Source organism: Eleutherodactylus coqui, unplaced genomic scaffold (genome assembly GCF_035609145.1).
Source record: "Eleutherodactylus coqui strain aEleCoq1 unplaced genomic scaffold, aEleCoq1.hap1 HAP1_SCAFFOLD_147, whole genome shotgun sequence".
In the NCBI taxonomy this organism is placed as follows: domain Eukaryota; kingdom Metazoa; phylum Chordata; class Amphibia; order Anura; family Eleutherodactylidae; genus Eleutherodactylus; species Eleutherodactylus coqui.
This window is the reverse complement of record NW_027102038.1, coordinates 77,411-102,055: the sequence shown is the minus strand read 5'-3', so window position 1 is coordinate 102,055 and position 24,645 is coordinate 77,411. Positions and strand designations below refer to the sequence as shown.

The window sequence follows — 24,645 nt, the reverse complement described above, 5'->3', positions numbered from 1 at the left end:
TGCAGCCATGCATTGCGATGTCTGACCATACAGTAAATCAGCTACTGTGATAACACATTATGTACAGGAGATATATAACATTTGTGCTCAATGCAGACTGGTAGCCTTGTGCAAGCCACATTTGGCTAGTAATATGCATAGTGCTTCATTTGCTCTCTCTACATCATTGTGCTATTGGTATGTTATACTATATACTCCAAGATGTCTTTCTGATGCATTGTGTGTCACAATTGTTGTTCTTATGAATTTTACTGCAGTATATTAGTGCACTGTTCATAAGGATCACTGCAATAATCACTTTCCATGGTATAAGGGCATCTTTTTGCTTTACTAATGCATCTCTTATTCATATACAGTACATGTTTAGGTAATTGTACATAAAAGGGGGTGCCAAGTATTGAGCCTTACCCAGAAAAAAAATTGAGCTAGGAAGCTGAAACTGCCATACTATTCTAATATTCCCCCAGGATGTCAAAGCTCTTGCAACATCTTTCCTGCAGTTTTTTAAGTCCCTGCAAATAGAATCCTTCCGACTGCTGGTCAAACCACTCATTTGCAGCATTAGTTGCCTCCAAAACACTCTATAACCATTGTCCCTTTAGGCATTTTTTGAGATTAAGAAACAGATGGTAGTGAGATGAAGCCAGGTCGGGCGAATAGGGCATCTGTTGAAAGTCTAAGGAGGTTATTTTTGCAATACTGGCACCTGCAGTATGTCACAGGGCATTGTCATGCAACAGGATGACACCTTTGGAGAGCTTTCCTCGAAGATTTTCCTTAATATTTTGCCTCAGTTTTGTCAATAACAAACAGTAATATGCTGCATTGATGGTTGAACCCTTTGAGAGGTAGTCCATGAGCAGAGCTCCTTTCTTATCCCCAAAAATGGGTGCCATTTGCTTCTAGGCTGACCTTTGCACACAGAACTTCTGTTACTTTGTCTCATAACCAGGAACCAGTTTGTTCAGGAAATCAGACTCATTTCTAGCAAAATGCTCCAAAACAGCAACTGATGTCTCCACACGTCTCCTCTTTTGTTCGGTTGTCAAAAGTTTCGGGATCGACTGGGCTGTAAGCTTTCGCATTCCCAAGTTGTTGTGGATAATGGCACCAACTCTCTCACGTGATATCTCCAGATATGTAGCAATACTTTTGGCTGATACTCGGCGGTCCTCCATGATCAGGTCATGGATGGCTTTCACACTTGCCGGAATGGAGACGGAGACAGACCTTCCACTAGATTTCTCACTTTCAACACCGAAATGGCCAGTTTTAAAATTTACAACCCAATGTTTAACTGTTGCATATGAAGGGCCACTGCCACCAAAAGTTTGTGACATTTTATTGTGGATCTGCTGTGCACCTTTCACTTGGAGAAACAGGAACTTGATTATGGTCCTATGCTCTTCCACACTGAACGTCTTTGGAGATGCTGCCATGTTCACTTTGGAGCGGAAAAAAAAGATAAGTCATGGGTAATTTATTTTTTGCATAATTAAATATAGACAAAGACAAGTACACCCTGCAGTTTACAGTTTCCTAGCTCAATTTTGTTTTGGGTAAGGCTTAATACTTATCAGCACCCCCTTGTATCAGGGTGTATATACTCCTCTGGATGTATTGGACACCCATTGTGTATTTTAGTATTTATAGACTATATGGAGGGCACCAATAAACCTGTCTATGTTTATATCTATTTAATTTGCTAAATCATGGTATCAGATAGGTCATTACATCCTAGTGTGTAGCCAAGTCAGTTGTGTCAGCCTTTGTATTCATAGTATTACAAAACTCCTGCAGCGGTTGGTATAGATGACACACTGATGTCAGTGTCTGTCATACTGCGCTCACTACAGCCCGGGCAGCATTAGGGAGGTGACAGACTCCTTTAAGTCTTATTTTTAGAATTAGAAATTATGATACTTTGAAACAAAAGTCGGAACCATACATAAACCCTGAGAGAAGTTTCCCAGGTGAAAACTACTGATTGTCATGACCGACGGCTCTCGGTGTCTCCGTGCCCTCACCGCCGGTCTTATCACACAGGCTGTGGTGCAGGGGAGCACAGATCTTTGTGACCTCCCCTGGCAGCCATAATCCTGGACGTCAGCTCCGGGCACGCACTCCCGTGCTCAGGGGGCAGGCGCCTAGGTAGCCGGGTTGCTGGGGACGCGGCAGGTGCCATTCCACACCGCGACCCTATTGCCATGAAACTCGGACACGCTTGCTCTGTCTCTGACTGTCTTTAGCAGGCGCCGGGGGCTGTTTCTTCCAGCGTCCTGTGATTGGGTCCTGCAGCTGTCAGGCTCCCCACCTCAATCAGCTGCTGGGGCGGGAGTTCTGACAGCATTTAAACTGTTCAGTTTCCTTCTGACCTTGCCAGTGTATGTTTGGTCTCCAGCTACACCCACGTTACCTTGAATTGAGGTCCTTTTTGAACGTGCTTGCTTTGGACCTGACTTAGACTTCGTTTGACCCCTTGTACTGCGTTCTCTCCTGTTACCTACCCGGATTGCCTGACCCTGCTTTTGTGTTTGTTTTTGTGTATTTGTCAGCAAGTCTGACTCCTGCCCCTTATTCCTAGTGAGCTTAGGGACTGTCGCCCAGTTGTCTCCCTAGGGTCTAAGCCTAGGGGGTCAAGTAGGTAGGGACAGGAGTTGCTGGTAGGATTAGGGACTTCCACCTGCCCGGACCCCAGTCGTGACACTGATGATACAGAATAAGTCCTCAATAGAAGCTTAGGACCCCTGCTGATCATCTGATGAGAAGATGCTGTGAACAATCGGAATGCCCAGAACGCTGAACGCTGTTTATTTGGCAGTAGCCCGGTGAGTACGTGCAGCTCTCTCCCCTTAACCCCTTAGTGACGGCCCTATCGTAAAACTATATCCTGCTGTTGCAGGACGTGTATGGAGGGAGGTAGCGGCGCTATCTCCCTCCATACAGCGCGGGCATCAGCTGTTTATTACAGCTGACACCCGCGGGCAATAGCTGCGCTCGGCCGATCGCGGCTATTAACCCTTTAAATGCCGCTGTCAATTCTGACAGCGGCATTTAAATCCCCTGAACGCTGTTCGGGGGTCCCGCGCGGCCCCCCCGCGGTGAGATCGGGGAGCCGTGCAGGTGTCATGGCAGCCGGGGGCCTAATGAATGGCCCCAGGGCTGCCTTAGCAGACTGCCTATCAAGCCATCCACACAGGGTGGCTTGAAAGACTGCCTGTAAAAAAGCAGTATGACGTAATGCTATAGCATTACGTCATACTGCAGGAGCGATCAAAGCATCGCATGTTAAAGTCCCCCAGGGGGACTTCAAAGTAATGTAAAAAAAATAATCAATAAAGTTTTTTTAATTGTTAAAAACAAAAAAAGTTCTAAAAGTTTAAATCACCCCCCTTTTGCCATATCCATTATTAAAAAATCTAAATCATAAAATAAAAATATGTATTTGATATCGCCGCGTCCGTAAAAGTCCAAGCTATCAAAGTAGTGCATTATTTTTCCCACACGGTGAACGTAGTCTGAAAAAAAAAATAAAGAACGCCAGAAATACACTTTTTTAGTTACCCTGTCTCCCAGAAAAAATGCAATAAAAAGTGATCAAAAAGTTGTATGTATTCCAAATTGATACTATCGGAAACTTCAGGACATCCCGCAAAAAATGAGCCCTTGCTCAACTACGTCGACGAAAAAATAAAAAAGGTATTGCGCGCACAAATTGACCGCAGAAAATAATTGAAAAAAATTAAATATCTTTAAAAAAAAAAAAATAAAAGTACTACAGCAAAAAAAAATACTATAAAAGTTTGGTATCGTAGCAATCGTACTGACCCATAAAATAAAAATATCAGGTCGTTTTTGTGGCAATTTGTGTGCTGTAGAAACAGGACGCACCGAAAGATGGTGGAATGTCATTTTTTTTCCATTTCTCTCCGCTAAGAATTTTTAAAAAGTTTTTCAGTAAATTATATGGTACAATAAATAGTAACTACAGAAAAAAAGACTATAGACCTGCGCTACTTAGTATACCAAATTATGCGTGTCTCAATATTTATGTCTCATAATTTGGTATACTAAGTAGCGCAGGTCTATAGTCTTTTTTCTGTAGTTTCTTTTGATTTATCCGACCTCCTAGGAGGAACGGAGTTCTATTGTGACCTGCAGCTCTCCAAAAAAGTTGGATTTTTTTCTGCTTATTTGTCTTTGGTATATCCTGGATAAAGTAACCTTTACAAGCACACCAGGATGTCGGGTGCAGGCATAATCACCTGAGTGTGATATGCCTTGCACCAGGTGAGTTACCACACGAGCATTATTGTGGTATACATACATAGTGTTTTGGCGCTCTCCGTGACCCCTATGTACAATAAATAGTGCTATTGAAAAATACAACTCATCCCGCAAAAAACAAGCCCTCATACAGCGACGTCGATGGATAAATAAAGGAGCTACGATTTTTTAAAAGGGAGTAGGAAAAAACAAAAATGGAAAAAAGCAAAAAAGCTCCGTCACTAAGGGGTTTTCCATGTTATATAGAGTGGCTTTTAAATACTGTAAAATATTCAGCTGATACCCACCTTTCCCACTGTCTCCTGTGAGTGGTTCTGGTCTTCAGCCCGAGCCTGTCTACAAACAGCTCCTGCAGCCAATGACTGTGCACTTCATGATCACTCAGGGCTGTCATTGGCTGCAGCAGACAGGTTTACGGGACCACAGGCTGAGTACAGCCTGTAAACAACAGAGCTGAGACCGGCGCTGGCAGCGTGGGACGAGCTGGCAAGAGGTGATTATTAGCTGATTGTTATTTTACAGCACAGATGGCTCATTAAAAGTCCCCTTTTGTAATTGACAACCCCTTTAAGCCTTAGTGATGTGGCCCTTCCCCCCCCCCCCCCCTTTTCGGTTTTTCCTCACAATTTAAAAAAATTATGACTCTTGTTTACCCATCGGCGTAGATGTTCGAGGGCTTGAATTGTGCGGGACAAGTTGTATTTTTCAATGATACTATTAAATGTACCATATAATGTACTGAAAAACGTAATTTGCATTGTGGAGTCTGCGGCAGCTGTCCGCCTCCGGGCCCCGCAGCAAATACAGCCCATAGTATTCAAAGGCAAAACACCATTTCATCTCCACCAGCGGAAATAGATTGCGATTTTCCGCTCAAGGAGAATAAATCGCAGCATGCTGCGATTTTGTGTGGGTTACGCACAGCCAGCTTCCATTTTTAGTCAATGAAGCCGGCTGTCCTGCGGCACTCCCGTAGTGAGCACTGCGGAAGTATCATGGGAGCCGCATCACTACGGAGCCCTGGTGGCTACTGCACATGCGCAACGGACTGCCGGACAGCACATCCGCAGCGCTGTGCAGAGCTGCCTGACAGGCATGCAGTGGTCACCGGCTGGGCACCGAGACAAACTCTGTTGCGGGAATCCTTATACGGGGTCCGTCCCGCCCGTGTGCAGGAGGCCTTAGAGGAGTATAATGGAAAAAAAAAAATCTGTCAGTGCACCTTGTTTCTACGACGTACACATTGCAAGAAAAATGACATAACTTTGTGTCGCTCAGTACAATTACTACTATACCAGGTTTACCATATATACTCGAGTATTAGCCGACCCGAGTATAAGCCAAGCCAATACGTTTTACCACAAAAAACTGGGAAAACTTATTGACTCGATTATAAGCCTAGCTATACTCGAGTATATACTAGGTAAAAAAAACGCAATACTCACCTCCCAGCCAGCGTTTGTGTCCCCGGCGCGATGGTCTCCCTGGCGGTGCAGCAAGCTGCTTGAGAATTCTCCCTGCTGTCATCTCCCCGCTCGGCTTTGAATTACCCTGCCGTCAGAGCTTGTAGGTAAGTGCTTTAATTGGATCGAGCATCAGCCAATCACAACCGGCGCTCGATAAACCAATCACAGCCATTCAGTGAGGTCATCCACGGAATGGCTGTGAATGGCTGGCACTTGATCCAATAACAGCACTTACCTACACAGCGCTGACGGCGGGGGAATTCAAAGCTGAGCAGGGAGATAACAGTGGGAAGAATTCTCAAGCAGCTTGCCGCACCGCCAGGGAGACCATCGTGCCGGGGACACAGACGCAGGCTGGGAGGCAAGTATTGCAGGTTTTTTTTACCTCACTCGAGTATAAGCCGAGGGGGGCTTTTTCAGCATTAAAAAAAAATGTACTGAAAAACAAGGCTTATACTCGAGTATATATGGTATATAGTTTTTTTTTTGCTGTAATACTTTCATTTTTTTCAAAGATATGTAATTTTTTAAAAATTATTTTCTGCTGCAATGTTCTGACAGCCATAAACTTTATTTTTCCGTCGACATAGTTGTGTGTGGGCTCATTTTGTGTGGGATGTACTGTAGTTTCTGTTGGTACTATTTTGGAGTACATACAACTTTTTGATCGATTATTGCATCTTTCTTGGAGATGGGATGACGAAACGCAATTCTAGCCTTCTTAACTTTTTTTTCTGATGACGTTCACCGTGTGGGGTAAATAATGTGTTACTTTGCTAGATCACACTTTTACGGAAGCAGCAATAGCAAATATGTATTTTTGTTTCATTATTTAGATTTTATTATAAATATGGCAAGTGCATTTTTCATATCTTAGCACTTTTTTTTTTTTTTAAATACCATATATACTCGAGTATAATCAGAGTTTTTCAGCACATTTTTTTGTGCTTAAAAAGCCCCACTCTGCTTATACTCGAGTGAGGTAAAAAAACAAAACAAAAAAAAAGCAATACTCACTTCCCAGCCGGCATCTGTGACCCTGGCGGTGTGGCAAGCTGCTTGAGACTTCTCCCCGCTGTTATCTCTCTTTTCGGCTTTGAACTCCCCCACCGTCAGCAATGTTTAAGTAAGCGTTGTGATTGGATTGAGCGGCAGCCAATCACAGCCTGCGCTTGATCATTCACAGCCAGTGAATGACATCACTGAATGGCTACGATTCGTTTATCGAGTGCCAGCTGTGATTGGGTGGCGCTCGATCCAATCACAGCGCTTACTTACACAGCGCTAACGGCGGGGAAATTCAAAGCAGAGCATGGAAAAGCCTCGCGCCAGGGAAACAGATGGCGGCTGGGAGGTGAGTATTGAGTTTTGTTTTTTTTTTTACCTAGTATATACTCGAGTATAGCTAGGCTTATACTCGAGTCAATAAGTTTTGGCAGTTTTTTGTGGTAAAACTTATTGAATCGGCTTATAATCGGGTCAGCTAATACTAGAGTATATACAGTAATTAGTAAAAAACTTTACTTTTTTTAGCCCCTATAGGGGATAAGAACTTGTGATGCTTTGATCGCTCCTGCAGTATGATGTAATGCCATAGCATTACATCATATCGTGATCCAACGGGTATGCTACAGGCATGGCTTGATAGGCACTTTGCAATGGCAGCCCTGGGGCCTTTCAGAAAGCCCCCGGCTGCCATGACAACCGCATGGTAACCTGCGGTCACATCGCAGGAGGCCGTATGGGACCCCCGAACATGGGTCAGGGCATTTAAATACCACTGTTAGAATTGACGGCGGCACTTAAAGGATTAACAGCTCCGATGAGTGGAGCGGTATATTGGAGCTGTTGTGGGCAGGTGCTGTCTGCAAGAAACAGCCAGCATCCGCATTGTATAAAGAGGGATCGCTATTAATGACCTATCCAAAAAACAGGTCGCCGGTAATTGCCTAGAAAACCAGTTTAACTTTTGCTTGTGTGCTTTAAATGAACTTTGCAACGACATAATACCCAGGAAATTAACCCCTTGAATGGCACGCCCGGAAATTTTCCGGGACGAGCTCCACTGCCCATACCGATATAGCCCGGAATATTTCCGGGCTATGTATCACTATGGGAGCTGCAGAGCACAATGCCACAAGCTGTGGCACTGTGCTCTGCCTACACAGACCCACACAAAGCAGTTCAGGATTTTGAAATAAGAAGCAGGGAGATATTGCCGATCTGCCGGCAATCTCCCACTTTTAATTTTAAACCCCTGCACTGGTTTGTATACAGGTTACCATAGAGACCATCGGCTTGTCAGAAGCAAGCCGATGGTCTCTGCAGCAGGTAGAGCTGGTGCTTGGCTGTCAGAGGACAGCCAGGCACCAGCTCTTACAGCAGAGATCAGAGAAAACCTCTGATCAATGCTGTGTTAACCCTTTACATGTTGCAGTCTATGTGACTGCAGCATGTAAAGGGCTGTCACCATTGGACCCCCAGAATGTGATCAGGGGGTCCTGATGGGTCTCTGTGAAAGTACCCTAAAGAGACAAAAAAAAAAAAAGTTCAAAATAAAACAAAACAAAAAACACTTGTCTCCCTTTACTTTGTAAAAAATTTAAAATAAAATTACACATGTGGTATCCCTGCATCGTAATGACCCAGAGAACGAAGTTAGTACATTATTTAACCCCTTAATGACACGGCCCCTTTTTTCCCTCCCACTGTTTAAAAAAATCATAACTCCATTATTTATTCATCGACGTCGCTGTATGCGGGCTTGTTTTTTGTGGGACGAGCTGCATTTTTTAATGGTGCTATTTAAAGTACCATATAATGTACTGAAAAACTTTTACAAAATTCTAAGTGGAGTAAAATGAAAAAAAAATGACATTCTGCCATCTTCAGTGCGTTTTGTTTCTACGGCACACAAAGTGCAACAAAAATGACATGATAACTTTATTCTATGGGTCCGTACAATTACTACGATACCAAACTTGTATAGCTTTCTTTTGCTGTAGTACTTGTATTTTTTTTCAAAGACATTTAATTTTTTAAAATTATTTTCTGCTGCATCTTCTGCGCGCAATAACTTTATTTTTCCGTCAATGTACTTGAGCAAGGGCTCATTTTTTGCAGGATGTCCTGTAGTTTACGTTAGTAGTAATTTAGAATATATACAACTTTTTGATCGCTTTTTATTGCATTTTTCTAGGAGACAGGGTGACTGAAAAAGTGCATTTGTGGTGTTCTTTACTTTTTTTCAGACTTCGTTCACCGTGTGGGGTAAATATTGCACTACTTTCATAGATCGGACTTTTATGGACGCGGCGATACCAAATATGTATTTTTCTTTTATGATTTTGATTTTTTTTATTGTAGATATGGCAAAAGGAGGGTGTTTTTAACTTTTATAACTTTTTTTTTTTCTAAGTGTGAAAAAGTCGTGAAAAAGAAAAAAAACTATTACAATTTGCCATTGGCATAATCGTACTGGCCTGTTGAATTACTTTAATACATTATTTATACTGCTCAGAGAATGCAGTGAAAAATAAAACTAAAAAACATGCCAGAATTACAGATTTTGTTAATCTTGCCACCAGAAAAAATGGAATAAAAAGCGATCAAAATTTTACATGTTCCAAAAAAATTAGATAAATGAAGACAAGAGTTCGTCCCGCAAAAAACAAGCCCTTCTAGAGCTCTGGCAATGGGAAAAAAAATGATACGGCTCTTGGAATGTGGCGACACAAAAGCAAACTTTTAAGAAAAAAAAATGTTTTAAATGTACAAAAATAGCAAAACAAAAAAACTGTATAAACTTGGTATCGCCTGAATCATGCTGACTCAGAGAATAATGTTATCACATTATTTATTCTGCATGCTGAGCGCTGTAAAGATGAAATCCAAAAAACAAATGGCAGAATTTCTTTTTTTCCCCCCTAATCTCCCTACAAATGTTTTACAAAAGTTATGCAATACATTATACATACCCAAAAATGATGCAATCAAAAAGTACAACTTGTCCCGCCAAAAACAAGCCTTCATATGACCGTGTCAATGGAAAAATGAAAAAGTTATGGGTCTTGGAACGTGATTGCAAAATTAGTTGAAATTAAATGATTAGACCATTTAAAAAACCAGCCCTGGTGGGTCTGACAGGGTGGTAAGAAACCCACCACTCAAGGGGTTAAATGGAGCAGTTACTTGAACATATTTTGGATTGAGGGCATACTTTGTATACTCAATATCGTAGATGTATAATGCAAAGTACTCCTTTGACAGGTTATATATGAAGGTGATTGATTGTATGACAATTTCCAATAGAGGAGTTAGAATTCTAAACAAACAAATTAGCCGTGAACAATTATGTTCCACAAAACCCGGACTGTTATTTTACAGGAGATTCTACAAAACCTTTTCTTCAGCTTCTCGCTTGGTCCGCTCCTCCTCACGATGCCTCCGTTCCTCCTCTTGTTTCATGCGCTCCTCAGCTTCTCGTTTGCGAATTTCTTCCAGTTGTTGCTGCCGCCTCCTTTCTTCATCCTGCAACTGAGTAACAAAAGGGTTTCTCAGAAATGCTTTTCATGCAATCTGCAAATTACTGGTCTAGCAAAATCTGAATAAAGTGGACTACACACGGTAACAGTATCAGATTGCCAAAAAGGACAGATTAATATTTAACAGTACTAACTTTAGGGAAAAAAGATCAATAGGCCACATCTGAAACAAATCTTAATGCAAAATCTTGTTGGCAGCAGACAGAAAAGGTAAATGTTACGTTTAGGCTGGGTTCACACTGGCCACAGCAAAAACCGCGAGATTTCCGCCGGGAGAACCGCCGCGGTTTAAGCCGCGGCGGCTTTGAAGCGGCCCGGCCGCTCGCTCTTTCGCTGTGGCCGGCGCTCCCATAGAGGAGCGCGCGGCCGCAGCGGAATGAAAAAAAGAATGGACATGCGGCATATTCTGAAACCGCGGCAAAACCGCGGCAAATCCGCCCCATGTGAACCCAGCCTTACTATAAACAAATGACAGATAATTTACAGTTGTAACTTTTTCTACTGCACTTCACAAATCAGTTAGAGACTGACACAAGACAATGGGACCCTGCTGGAAAAAAAGGTTACAATTTAAATAGGGAAAAAAATGTTCAAAAATTCTAGATTTACAAAACAAAGTCTGTAGAATCAAACTTCGTTTGCAGTGTCATTTTTCTGTTCAAAAAATGGAAACCTGACAGAGTGGAAGCAAAATGAAGCCTTTTAGTTTGCCTTCTGTTTTTTGAAAAACCCCATTGAAATCCATGGATAAAAAAAAAAAGCTTTCTTCAGGTTTTATGTCTGTCAGACGCTCCAGGTGGAAAAGCAGCCCAACTCTTACTGTTACAGCTAATTTTGGCCTTCGTGGCATTACTTTTTTTTCAAATCTGACATCACTTTGTGTGTAGTAACCATGGAACAGTTTTACTTCACCAAGGCCGCCTGCAGACGGGCGGAAATTTCGCGGCGGGATTTCCTGCGGAATCTCCACCCCTGGAAGCTACCATAGGATTGCGTTAACAAATGCAATCCTAGGCAGACGGCCACGATTTGGCCGTGCGAGATTTCAAACAAATCGCGGCATGCTGTATTTCTGTGCGGGGCTCACAGAGCCCCGCACAGAAACGTCACTCACCGGCCAAGGCCCAGCTCTGCGCATGCGCCGGCTGCCCGGCAGCCGGCACATGAAAGAGCCGGGGCCGCGGGAGAGGTGAGTGCCCGCGCTGCTCTCTGCAGACGCTCGGGTCGGGAATTCTCGCAGCTGGATCCGACCCGGCCGTCTGCAGGTGGCCCAAGTCATTCTAAACTCTTTTTTCGTGAAACGTTATGTTCATTACACATCAGGTCAGTGGTAAAGTTTGGTGCATATGTTTTATGTTTACTTTCTAAAGAAATGAAAAGGGTAGAGAAAAAAGTGAGAAAATTAACACTTTACAAATTTGAAAAATTCTGCTTGCAATACACACAATATTTAATAAATACCAAGGGAAAAATTTATTAAGACAGGCATTCCTGACGCTGGGCTTATTACAATTTTTCAAAGTGCGCTTAAGGATTGGATTTTCACAATGATGATTGATATACACACACACTTGGCAGCATTGCACAAAAATAGTAAAACTTTTTCACATGGCCGAGAAAATCGCACGGAATTAGTGTGTTGCGAGACGCACAAATCTTGCACGAATATTAACCACATTCTTTAGAATAAAGTTATACACATAAGTGGTTTCTCCCTGCATCGCGGCGCGGGAAAAAAACAAAACTGCATGTCCTATCTTTGGGAGTTCCCTTCGAACACCTCGTATCGCCCATTGTTTTCAATGAGGCCGGCGTAGCATAACATGGTGTGTGAGGTACATGCGAGTGTGATGTGGGGTTTACCCATTGAAGACAATGGGAAACACTCAGTGATCCTCCGCCACAGCTTAAAAAAAAAACCAAAACACCTTACATCCCGCAGGGACATGGCCCGTTGGCGAGTGCGATATCAGGCTGAATTTTATGGCCTGATATTGCACTTGCCTGTGTGAAATTAGCCTAGGGTATGTTCGCAAATGGAGCAGGTTTTCTGCATCTGTAAAATGGTGTGGATTGTGGTGGGGATCTGTTGCTAATTTCACTCCTTCAACAGAATGAAAATGCACACCTTTTGGCACAGATTGAGGTGAATTTTGTTGCAGATTTGCTGTGATATTTTCAGCTACAGAAAATCTGCCATGTGTAAACAGAACGTAAAAGCACTTTATCACCATATTCAGAGAGCCATAACCCTTACTTTTCAGTCTACAAAACTGTAGGAGCTTGCTTTTTGCAAGATGAGACGATATTTTAATTAGTAGCATTCTGGGGTACGGAGGACTTTTTGATAGTTTTTTTTTATTTTGAGAGCAGAGGTGTACAAAACACCGCAGCTGACTCATTGTATTATATGCCATTCACCATGTGGCATAAATTACATGCTAACCATCTTCTGCAGGTCACTACAATTTATGACAATACCAAATTTTTTATATTTTACTACTCTTGCACTATAAGAGCATTTTTTATAGTACTTTTAGTTGCCATATTCAAAAAGCCATAACTGTAAGATTATATTTTGCAGGATGTACAGATGACATGTTGATTTTATTAATTCAATTTTTTTTAATACAATTATGGCACTACCAAAATGCGCATATGAACAGGCCCTGCGTGCACAAAAAAGTAAACTTTTATGTGCAGTTACTCATAGTAACAGTCAAAGATGCTAATGGATGCTTACAAGATCAAAATGGTAAATTGGTTAAAAATGATGTTGAGAAGGCCGAACTTTTAAATTCCTATTTTGTATTTGTATTCTCTCAGAAAGTAAATGGAACATCAACTGATCTTCCCTGTGCTATTGGGGGAATAAAAGAATGCAGGCTATCTATAAGCAGAGAAATGGTGAGGGAACACATAGCTAACTTAAAGGAATTCAAGTCTCTGGTCCAGAGGAATTACATCCTAGGATACTAAAGGAAGCAGTGGAGGTAATTGCTGAATCACTCGCCATAATCTTTGAAAATTTCTGGAGAACAGGAGAAGTCCCAGAAGATTGGAAAAGGGCAAATGTTGTCTCTATCTTCAAAAAATGGAAGAAGGTGGATCCAGGAAATTGCAGGCCAGTGAGCCTGACTTCTATACCGGGAAAGATCTTTGAAAGAATTATTAAACAGCATGTATGCAAGTACTTGGATGAAAATGGAGTAATTAACCAGAGCCAGCATGCGTTTGTAACAAACAAGTCATGCCAGACTAATCTAATTTCCTTCTATGACAATATTACCGACTGGGTTGATCAGGGAAATGCGGTGGATATAGTATATAGTATAATATATTTTGACCTTAGTAAAGCATTTGACAAAGAATCTCATACTATACTTATTGAAAGAGTGACAGAATATGGGATTGACAAGACAACTGTTAGGTGGATTCCCAACTGGCTGAGTGATCGAACTCAAAGAGTAGTCATAAATGGCTGCACATCCAAGTGGAAGAATGTATCAAGTGGGGTACCACAAGGCTCTGTCCAAGGCCCCATGTTGTTCAACATTTTTAGAAATGATCTGGAGGAGGGAATTGATAGTAAAACTGATCAAATTTGCCAAAGACACAAAGCTAGGAGGGATAGCCAACACTAGGGAAGAGAGAGAGAGAGAGAGTATTCAAAAATCTAGAACAGCTTGAACAGTGGGCGGAGACTAACAGTATGGTATTTAATAGAGATGAGCAAACATACTCGTTTTGAGTAATTACTCGATCGAGCACCGCGATTTTCGAGTACTTCCGTACTCGGGTGAAAATATTCGGGGGGCGCCGGGGGAGGCGTGGCGGAGCGGGGGGTAGCAGCGGGGAACAGGGGGGAGCCCTCTCTCTCTCCCCCCCCCCACTCCCCGCTGCAACCCCCCCACTCACCCACGGCGCCCCCCGAATCGTTTCACCTGAGTACGGAAGTACTCGAAAATCGTGGCGCTCGGGTGAAAAAGGGGCGTGACCGAGTACGTTCGCTCATCTCTAGTATTTAACAAGAAGAAATGCAAAGTCCTACAACTAGAAAATAAAAAAGCATGTGAAAAAGACTTGGGTATACTAATGGCTAAAGCCAAAAAGGCAAAAACAATTCTGGGATGTATTAAGAGAAGCATAGAGTCTAGATCACGTGTGGTAACTATCTACCTCTACTCTTCCTTAGTCAGACTTCATCTGGAATACTGTGTCCAGTTCTGGGCACCCCACTTTAAAACAAAGACATAGACAAACCAGAGCAAGTTCAGAGAAAATACCAAGATGGTGAGCGGTGTGCAAATCATGTCCTATGAGGAACGGTTAAAGGATCTGGGAATGTTTAGCTTGCAGAAGAGAAGGTTGAGAGGAGACTTAATAGCGGTCTACAAATATTTGAAGGGCTGTCACAGTGCAGAGGGATCAGCCCTATTCTCATTTGCACAGGGAAAGACCAGAAGCAATGGGATGAAACTGAAAGAGAGGAGACACAAATTAGATATTAGAAAAATACTTTGACAGTGAGGGTGATCAATAAATGGAACAGGTTACCACGGGAGGTGGAGAGTTCTTCAGTGGAAGTGTTCAAACAAAGGTTGGACAAATATCTCTCTGGGATGATTTAGTGATTCCTGCACTGAGCAGGGGGTTGGACCCGATGACCCTGGAGGCCCCTCCAACCCTACCATTCTATGATTCTATGTTAGGCTGAAGGGAGACTATGTCCATGTTACATCCCTGCTGCGCACTAGAGCAAGATTGTGTCCATTTAAAACTGCAAACACTCACAGCATTTGCACTGACAAATTACCCCTCTCCAAGTAAAGATGGTAGGACCCCTGTCCCTTTCTAATCAGGGAAGGTGGGGCACCCCTGCCTAAAAGCAGGGTGATTGACCCGATAAGAACAGCCTTACTGTTTTCATCTGGTGACCTGGCTATCCCTGATTCAGGAGCCTGGAGAGATGCACTGGGCACTACACTGTTCACACACACACTGAACACAGAACAGGACTGCACATAAAGCACAGGTCTGACCACTTGCACAGACATAACACACGACGCAAGTGTGTCCATTTAAAACTGCAAACACACTTATATAGCATTTGCACTAACAAACTACACATCTCCAGGCAAGATGGAAGGACCCCTGTCCCTTACTAACCAGGGAAAGTGGGGCACCCCTGCCTAAAAGCAAAGTGATTGTCCTGATAAGGACAGCCCCCGGTCTTCATCTAGGAACTGGCTATCCCTGGCTAGGAGCCTGGAGAGACGCACTAAACACGCAGGACACTATACACAGAACACGACAGCACATAAAGCACATATCTGACCACTTGCACAGTGTGGCTGTTCACACCAACATACAGCGTAAAACAAACCACACAGAACAGGACTGCACATAGAGCATGTCTGGCCACTTGCACAGACATACAAACACGTCGCTGTTTACACCTACATTCAAGGTTGTGAATACAACATATACAAGAACCCCACCCAGAACTCATGCATACAGATGGTAAACAATAGCCAGTCCCAGTGTACTCACACCAGGTGAGTAGAGAGTCAGCCACCGTGCTGACATAGGGAACAGTCATGCATCACACATCCGACACACACAAGACATAAGACATCTGGCAGCCTCACCTGTCGAAGGGGAGGAAAGAGTGGGTCTGTATATGATACAGACAAGGACTACAGGTGTCCAGACTGTCTTCAGCTCTGAGTGGGATTAACAGTGATACATAAAATGACTAGCATCAACTACTAAAAGATGCTGGTTTTTATATGCAGCAAATAAGACGGGATTGGCTGGCAGAGAATACCACACCCAGCCAAGCTCAATAACTCTCACCTTTGAAGCAGGTTCCTACCTGACTTAAAGACCCGGATCAACAACCCTGCTGGTTATTTAATGTTTATATCCTGTAATATCATAGCGTTTTACAAATGCACCTAGTCCCCTATTAAACCCCTCTATCGATTTTGCCATGACCACATCCTCAGGCAGAGAGTTCCACAGTCTCACTGCTCTTATAGTAAAGAGCCCCCTTCTATGTTGGTGATGAAACCTTTCTTCCTCCAAACGTAGAGGATACCCTCTTGTTATAGTCGCAGTCCTGGGAATGAACAGATCATAGGAGAGATTCTTATATTGTCTCCTAATGTATTTATACATAGTTATTTGGTCGCCCCTTAACGGTCTTTTTCCGGGGTGAATAATCCCAATTTAGACAGCCTTTCTGGGTATTCCAGTCTTCCCATTATGTTTATTAATTTAGTCGCCCTTCTTTGAACCCCCTCAAGTATTGCGACACCTTTCCTGAGCACCGATGTCCAGAACTGTACACAGTATTTCATGTGAGGCCTGACAAGTGCCTTATATATAGAAAGCATAATGTTCTCTTCCCCCACCCCTATACATCGTTTAATGCACCCCAAGACTTTATTTGCTTTTGCAGCAGCTGATTGGCAATGACTGCTCCAGTTAAGTCTACAATCCACTAGTACCCCCGGATCTTTTTCCATATCACTTTTCCCTAGCAGTACCCCATTTAGTGTATATTGGTGACATTCATTTCTCTTGCCCACGTGCATAACCTTACATTTATCAATATTAAACTTCATTTGCCATTTTTCTACTCAAGTCCCCAAGCTTATCTAGGTCCATTTGCGGCTGTACATTGTCCTCTTTTGTATTATTTACCTTGTATAATTATGTATGGTCTGCAAATATTGATATTTTACTGTGCAGTCCCTTTATAAGGTCATTGATAAATATATTGAACAGATTGGGGCCTAATACTGTACCCTGTAGCACCCCACTAGTGACTGTGGCCTGATCAGAGTACAAACCATTTATTATCACTAGAGATGAGCGAACGTACTCGTTTCGAGTAATTACTCAATCGAGTACCGCTATTTTCGAGTACTTCAGTACTTGGGTGAAAAGATTCGGGGGGCGCCAGGGGGCGGGGGGAGGCGTGGCGGCGCGGGGGGTAGCAGCGGGGAACAGGGGGGAGCCCTCTCTCTCCCCCTCTACCCCCCACTCACCCACGGCGCCCCCCGAATCTTTTCGCACGAGTACGGAAGTACTCGATAATCGCGATACTCGGGCGAAAAAGGGGCGTGGCCGAGTAAGCTCGCTCATCTCTAATTATCACCCTCTGCTTTCTATCTCTGAGCCAGTTCTTTACCCAGATGCACACTTTTCCCCCAGACCGAGCTGCATCATTTTGTATATCAACCTATTATGCGGCACAGTGTCAAATGCTTTAGAAAAATCCAGATATACGAGATCAATAGACTCTCCCAGGTCCAGCCTAGAACTTACTTCATTGTAGAAGCTGATCAAATTGGTCTGACATGATCGACCCCTCATGAACCCATGCTGATGAGGAGTTATACTGTTGTTTTCTTTGAAGTACTCCAGGATGGCATCTCTCAGAACCTCTCAAAATTTTTTCCAATTATTGAAGTGAGACTTACCAGCCTGTAGTTAACAGGCTCCCTTCTTGACCCCCTTTTTGTATATTGGAACCGAATTGGCAATACGCCAATTAAGTGGTACAATCCCCGGTCTCAATAGTGTACCTGAATATAAGAAATAGCAGTCTGTCTATCACGTCAATTAGTTTCCTTAGAACCCTTGGGTGTATGCCATCTGGGCATGGCGATTTGTCAATTTTAATCTTTTTTTTTTTTAAACAGTATCTGCACTCTCTCCTGAGTTAGGCAGGTAATATTTTCCAGGGAGTTTGTTTTATCCCCCCCCCCTCCCCCAATCATCTTCTATGATTTTTCCTGCATTATTTGTTAAAGGGCCAGTGCTTTCATTGCAAATCTTTTTTACCGTTTATATAATTAAAAAAATAGTTTGGGGTTATTTTCGCTCTTTGGCAATCAGTCTTTCTGCCTCCTCCTTTGCAGTTTCTATCTTTTCCTTACATCATTTGTTTTTGTTTGGCTATTGCCCTTACAGTCTTGTCGAGCCCCATTGGTTTCCTTCTACTTGTAGTTCTTTTATTTTTAAAGGCTATGAACTGCTCACATGAGGTAATTAGGATGTTTTAAAACTTTTCCTATTTGTCGCCTGAACCATAATTTTTGAGGACGCTATCCCAATTAATGTTGCTGATAGTAGTTCTGAGCTGATCAAATTTTGCTTTACCAAAGTTAAATTTTTTGTTGCTATCTGATAAGGCTTTCTATTGAATGACAGCTGGAAATTAATTATATTGTGGTCACTATTTCCCAAGTGTCCCTCAATCTGCACCTCCGTGATTCTGTCCGGTTTGTTAGGTAATAAGTTCAGAGAGGCCCTTCCTCTAGTTGGCGTCTGTACAAGTTGGGCAAGGTGGTTATCTTTAATTGTTCTCAAGAACTTATCACCCTTTGAGATTTACAGGATTCGTCTCCCCTTATTTATTAATAAGTTTTCAGTTTCTTCTTATTAGTTTCTTCTTATTAAAGTTTTCAGTATCTTCTTTTATTTTTGGTGGTCTATAGAAAACCCCTATCAGGATTTTGTTATTTTTTCCTCCCTGTATTTCTACCAACAGGGATTCTACATGTTAATTTCCTACACCTATATCTTCCTGTAGCTTCAGCATTAAGTAGGATTTAATGTACAGACATACCTCCCCCCCTTTCTGTTTCCTATGGTCTTTCCTGAAGAGATTATAACCCACTAAATTCACCGCCCAATCGTACTTATCATATAGCCATGTTTCGGTTATTCCTACTAAGTTGTAATTTTCTTCAGCCATTCTTGCTTCAAGCTCACCAACTTTACTGATCAGACTGCTTGCATTCGCTGCCATGCAATTTAAACGGTTGTTGTTAATCTTTGTATTCATTATGCTACTTATGGTCCTATTAGCTGTTCCATCACTTCTAACTGTACTAACCCTTCCCCCTACTCGACCCCCATTTCCAATACTTGGTCCCAGGTCACTGTCTATGCCGTCTTCTCCCCTATTACTCTTTTTGCCCCCCCCCCCCCAGTCCCTAGTTTAAAAACTCCTCCAACCTTCTAGCCATCTTCTCCCCCAGCACAGATGCACCCTTCCGATCGAGATGCAGCCCGTCCCTACTGTAGAGCCTGTAGCAGACAGCAAAGTCAGCCCAGTTCTCCAGGAACCCGAAGCCCTCCTTCTTACACCAACTCTGGAGCCACTTGTTTAACTCCCTGAGCTCCTGCTGCCTTGCTGCTGTGGCTCATTGTATAAGTAATAATTCTGAGAAAACCACCTTGGAGGTCCTCGCCCTGAGCTTAGATCCTAGGTCCCTGAAATTGTTTTTGAGGATCCTCCATTGACCACTGTCGTTAGTCCCCCTTTATAATTGAGTCCCTCACCACTAGGAACTCTCTAGCCTGCCCTGCATTCCCCATTCCCTTCTTACTTGAGCTGTCATTTACCTGGCATTCAGATGGCAAAGCAACTTTGATCACCGTACAAATATATTTTGTATAGAAGACCGTATTTGTGTATACACTCGTCTTAAGCAGTTCTTATTCTCTGGGGGAGAAGCTGTACTCAATCACTTGTTGTAGGCTGCCTGTCCACAGGCGTAGCGATATCCCGCAGCAGATCTCCGCCATGGGAGCCGTCGCCCGGGAGCAGGTGAAAGCTGACCGCTCTCCGCGCTGAGCCTATCTGGCAGATAGGCTCACCGCGGAGAATCACGGCATGCCACGATTTAGATCCCGCGAGTGGAGAATCACTATGATTCTCAGCTCGTGGACACCAGGCCCTGCGCTTTCCATAGCAACCCTATGGAAAGCTTCCGACCGCATGATACAACGGCGATTGCCGCTGGCGAATCATTATCCGTGGACAGGAGCCCGTAGACTGCAATAATCTATTACTTGCCTCCATCAACTGACTTCAATTGATTTCAGCTGTCAAGAAGCACAAACGGTCTGCTATACTGTATAGTCTATCAGAGGTTGGCTGGCAAATGTTAGCGCAAACAATCCTGAACCTGTCTACCTCCTTGGCGTGTCGATGCAGCTGACTGTAGGCTCTTTTTACTTTTGTATTTACAGTCCAGTGCTGGTTCTGTCCTGATTTCTGTCCTTTGTGCCGAAAACTGCATGGAGACAGGAACAGGATGGAGCCATAGCGGGCAATATGTGTACGCATCTCTTCCATGCTTGTCTAGCAAGCTTAAAAAACTGTCAGGGATGACATCAAAGAGATGTCCATCTCACACCCTGCCCCCTAGGTTTCTGTCCTGGTTTCACAGAAGGCGTCTGTACTTTTCTGATCTACACTAGTTTCCAGCAGAACAGGCAATATGCTACATGGAGATATTCACAGGTGCAAAATAGAGATAAAACACATACAGCCACATATTGGGGGGGGGCTGCTTAGTATTAGACTTGCACATAGGGATACTGAAGTACTGAAAAAAAAACCTGTTAAATTTCAGATATTCAGAAAGTGGAGTGCAGAGTGCAGCAGAGCTGAACTTTAGGATTTCCAGGGGTGTTGCAAAAGAAAAAAAAAAAAAAGAAGAATTAAATGTACTTTTCTAATATTAAATACCAGGACCAAGGCCGCAGCAGAATCCGACCCAGTGTTTGGCCAGTGACCCCCGCGTACCTGTCTGCAGTCTTCATATCCTGTACTGCGGATGTGCCAAACAGTTTTTGTCATTTTGCATTTCTGTGTTCATGGAAAGACAATGTTGTGTGTACCCATTCTAGAATGATAGGGGGGGCAGGCATATGGAAGAGAGGAAAGCAGCTTGATGAACTGAAATGAAAGCTTAAAAAGGTCTCTTAATGCTGCGTTCCCACAGGGTGTTTTTTTGTTGCAGTTTTCAACACAACCGGTTTTTAAAAAATGCATGGGGGTCCTTGATCAACCACAACATGCAAATGCATCATTAAGAATGGGTCGCTGAGCACAAATAGCATTGACATGCCCGGAAACAGCTGATTCTGAGGGAATCGCGGCTAGACAGGCATTTTCCCAGAAATTTATAATAGAATATATAACATTTCATGGGCATCGAGCCCCATAGCAGGCAGAGCACATATAACAAGGGTGTGAGGGGCCACTAAGGGTTTTCCAATAGATGATAGCCTTTGGCAGTGACAGGAAGAAGGCAGCACATTGTCATTTGTATGTTCATGATAACAATGAATTGGGCCTTTAGGCCCTCCTAGCTTATGGGGCCCACAATTGTGACCTCTATTGCTATGCTACTGTTCAGGGAGTGTCTGTACACTTGCACATTGGCAAATCCAGTCAGTAACTAAGACTGCATAGGGGCTCCCTGGCTATTGCCCAGTTTACACCCCGCCCCCCTACCGTCAGCCTTGCTTGCACATAAATAAGGCTTGTATAGTGTGCCAGACACATAGGTGTAATGCACCATGCAGGCTCCCAAGCCTAAGAGTGACGCCCATACTATAGGAGCTCACACGTGGACGTATGGAAGTTGCATATTACACATGTAATACGCAGTCTTAATAGCCCATTGATTTACATTCAGACATAGGTATTACGCAATAAGGGATAAAGGAAAAAAAATGAACACCATTTCTATTGTGGTGTGCAACACACCCCTTACAGGCTGGGGGTTAAAGTACGCAGTAAATACGTATGTTGCAGACGTATTCCACTGTGTACGACACAGTACGCACGTGAAAAATATGCGCTTAATATGCAGCCCCTATACGACCATGTGAGTGAACCCTTAAATCAGATAGATGCACTGCACCATATAAGTGAACCATACAAAGGGTGGGCTGCCTTAACCCCTTAAGGACCAGGCTTGTTTTCTACCTTAAGGTGCAGGTACTTTTTAGGGATTTTACCCATGTGGTGGTTTAACTGCCCTATTTTTTTCCCCTTCAGCTGCCAAAAATAATTTTTGCTGCGTTTTTTCCCCCGTTTCATATAGGGCTATTTTTTTTCTTTGCTTTCAGAATGTGACAAAATAATTAGTTTTGTATTTTTATGACTGCATGGGTTTGTGGGATTAGTCTTGTTTTTCAGTGGCACCATTTTGGGGTACAGATAAGCTTTTGATTAACTTTTATTAAAGGGGTTTTCCAGGGAGAATACCATTGATGACCTATGCTCAGGATAGGTCATCAATAGTTGATCGGCTGGGGTCCAGCGCTTAGGACCCCGCCTGATCACCATATTCTGAGAGTGATAACTTTTTAATTTCCCATCAACTGAGCTGCTTGAGGGCTTGCTGTTTTGCAGAATGAGTTGATGTTTTAATTTATACCATTTTTGGGCACATATGGCCTTTTAAACACTTAGCAGCCAGGATACCAGTTCTACACAGTGAAGTGATAGTGATTACAGTGCAGTTACCTCCAGTGATCACAGGTGACTACGTCTTTGATTGGTCACATTTGTTTTACTTCTCTATCTGGGCCCAGAGTACTATCACCAGGTATTCCTTTTTGCACATTTTTCATATCCTGCAGCTTCACCAATGACTCTGTCTGTAACTCACCTATAGTAAATAGTGCCCCTCTTGGTTATAATAATCCCTTTGTGGCCCCTCTTACTTAAGCTGGCCCCCTGTAGCCCTTCGTAATTCTGGTAACCACCTGCGGCCCCTTTGGTTATTAGTAACTTCCCCCCCTCACATCGCCATTTAAAACAATGGGAGACATCCTATCAGTCTAGTAAGTGTGTAAGTGGGTTTCTGCTGTCCGCTATAGCTGACAGCAGAAATCCACTTACACACTTACTAGACTGATAGATCCTATCAAATTTTTTCTTCCTGTTTTTGGTATTTCCTAATTTGATTGCTGCACGTTCTTGAAGAACCAGAAGTATTTGTTTGTCATGACTGTTGCTCACTTAATGTACGGACGGATATTTGCTGCGGAATCTGCAGCGGACGTCTACACTGTGGATCTGCAGTAAATAGCCCCCACAGCATGCTATGGAAAATCAATTCTTCCTGCACACTTGCGGAAAGCAATTGTTGTACGGATTTCGCACAGACTGCTTACATTGAAGTCAATTCAAGCCAGCCGATCCACGGCCCTACTGCAATGTAATTGTGAAAAGGACGTGGATTCTGCAGGACAACGCAGGAAAAGCAGCAGTTAAAAAAATATATATATATCTGTACTGTACATATCTGACGGCAAGCGGAAAGATGAAAAAAAGACAGAAGGTACGCGAGGATGCCACTGCTGGCAGAGCTGGATTTCACATACAGAATCCGTCTCTGTCGTGTGCAGGGGGCCTAAGCCGGGGTTCACATGGGTCGGATTTGCTGCGATTTTGCCGCTGCATATCCACAATGCTACATTTGTAGTGCAATTGTGTTTGGGCAAAAAGCTGTTCTCGCAGGACGGAGCAGTTGCGGTGCGGTTGTTCAAGATGCAGCATGTTAATTCTTTTGACTTTTCCGCAGTTTTTCTGTCCATAGACCTCCATGAACGCAACAAAATCTGCACCAAAAGTAAAAAAGCTGTGGAAAAAAACGCTTGCGGATTTTCCGCCCCAAAAAGGTGCGGAAAACATGCAAGACAAAAATAACCTTTAAAGCGGGTTTGCCGCAGAAGCAGTTCTTCTGCTGCAAAACCGCAACGGAAAAACCGCAGCAAAACTGCCCAGTGTAAACCCAGCCTTAGAGTTATGCTTCTGTCACAGAAACATGAAAAAGCATAATCTGTCTTATGATGGATCCAAAAGGTGCTAAATAGACCTCATTCACTATAATGTGGTCAGTCTGGGTTAATTTATACCCTGCAGCATTTTCTGGGATGAAATAGGTTCCTAGAACTTCTGGCACAGATGTGAACACCTAAAAAGACAACACACACACAAACTATCTTAAGGGCCATTTACACGGGACGATTATCACTGGTCTACAAAAAAAAAACCAAACAACTATTTTTCTGTTACATGAACAAAACATGCTGTTTCTGGAAGATAATTCTTCCATGAATCCAGATCTCATTCCAGAATTGCTGTAGCCTCAGTTTTCATGCGATAATTGTTTTTGTAAATGCTTGCGTCGGCGTATGTAGCTATTATATGTATCTGGCAAAAGGCCACGCTTCTGCTACAAGAGTTCCAAGAAAAAAAAAACCTATCAGTTCACAAAGAAATCAAACATATAAGCAACATGAGACTAAAGAGAAGTGAAGAAACATATCAAAGCAGGAATCAAAGAAATAAGCAACATTTGGTTCCCTCCAAATCATGGGAACAGCAAAGGGCATGTGACGTGTTCCTTTTAACCAGCCTGTCAGGAGTGTAACACATATCAAACAGCAAATGTGGGGAGCCCATTTACGGTCCTGTTCACCAACCTTACACCCGAAATATAGTTTGTAGCACTTTT

At 43.1% G+C, this 24,645-nt stretch overlaps 1 protein-coding gene across 3 annotated transcripts in view; it reads right to left on the bottom strand.

The window, feature by feature from the left end:
• The window catches only part of AFDN (afadin, adherens junction formation factor), a 145,710-nt gene that overhangs the window by 52,996 nt on the left and 68,069 nt on the right, over positions 1 to 24,645 (bottom strand). For all 3 annotated transcript variants that reach the window (XM_066588688.1, XM_066588690.1, XM_066588689.1), the window contains exon 3: positions 10,155 to 10,289. In XM_066588688.1, coding sequence (XP_066444785.1) covers positions 10,155 to 10,289 — 135 coding nt within the window. The remainder of the gene's footprint in view (positions 1 to 10,154; positions 10,290 to 24,645) is intronic.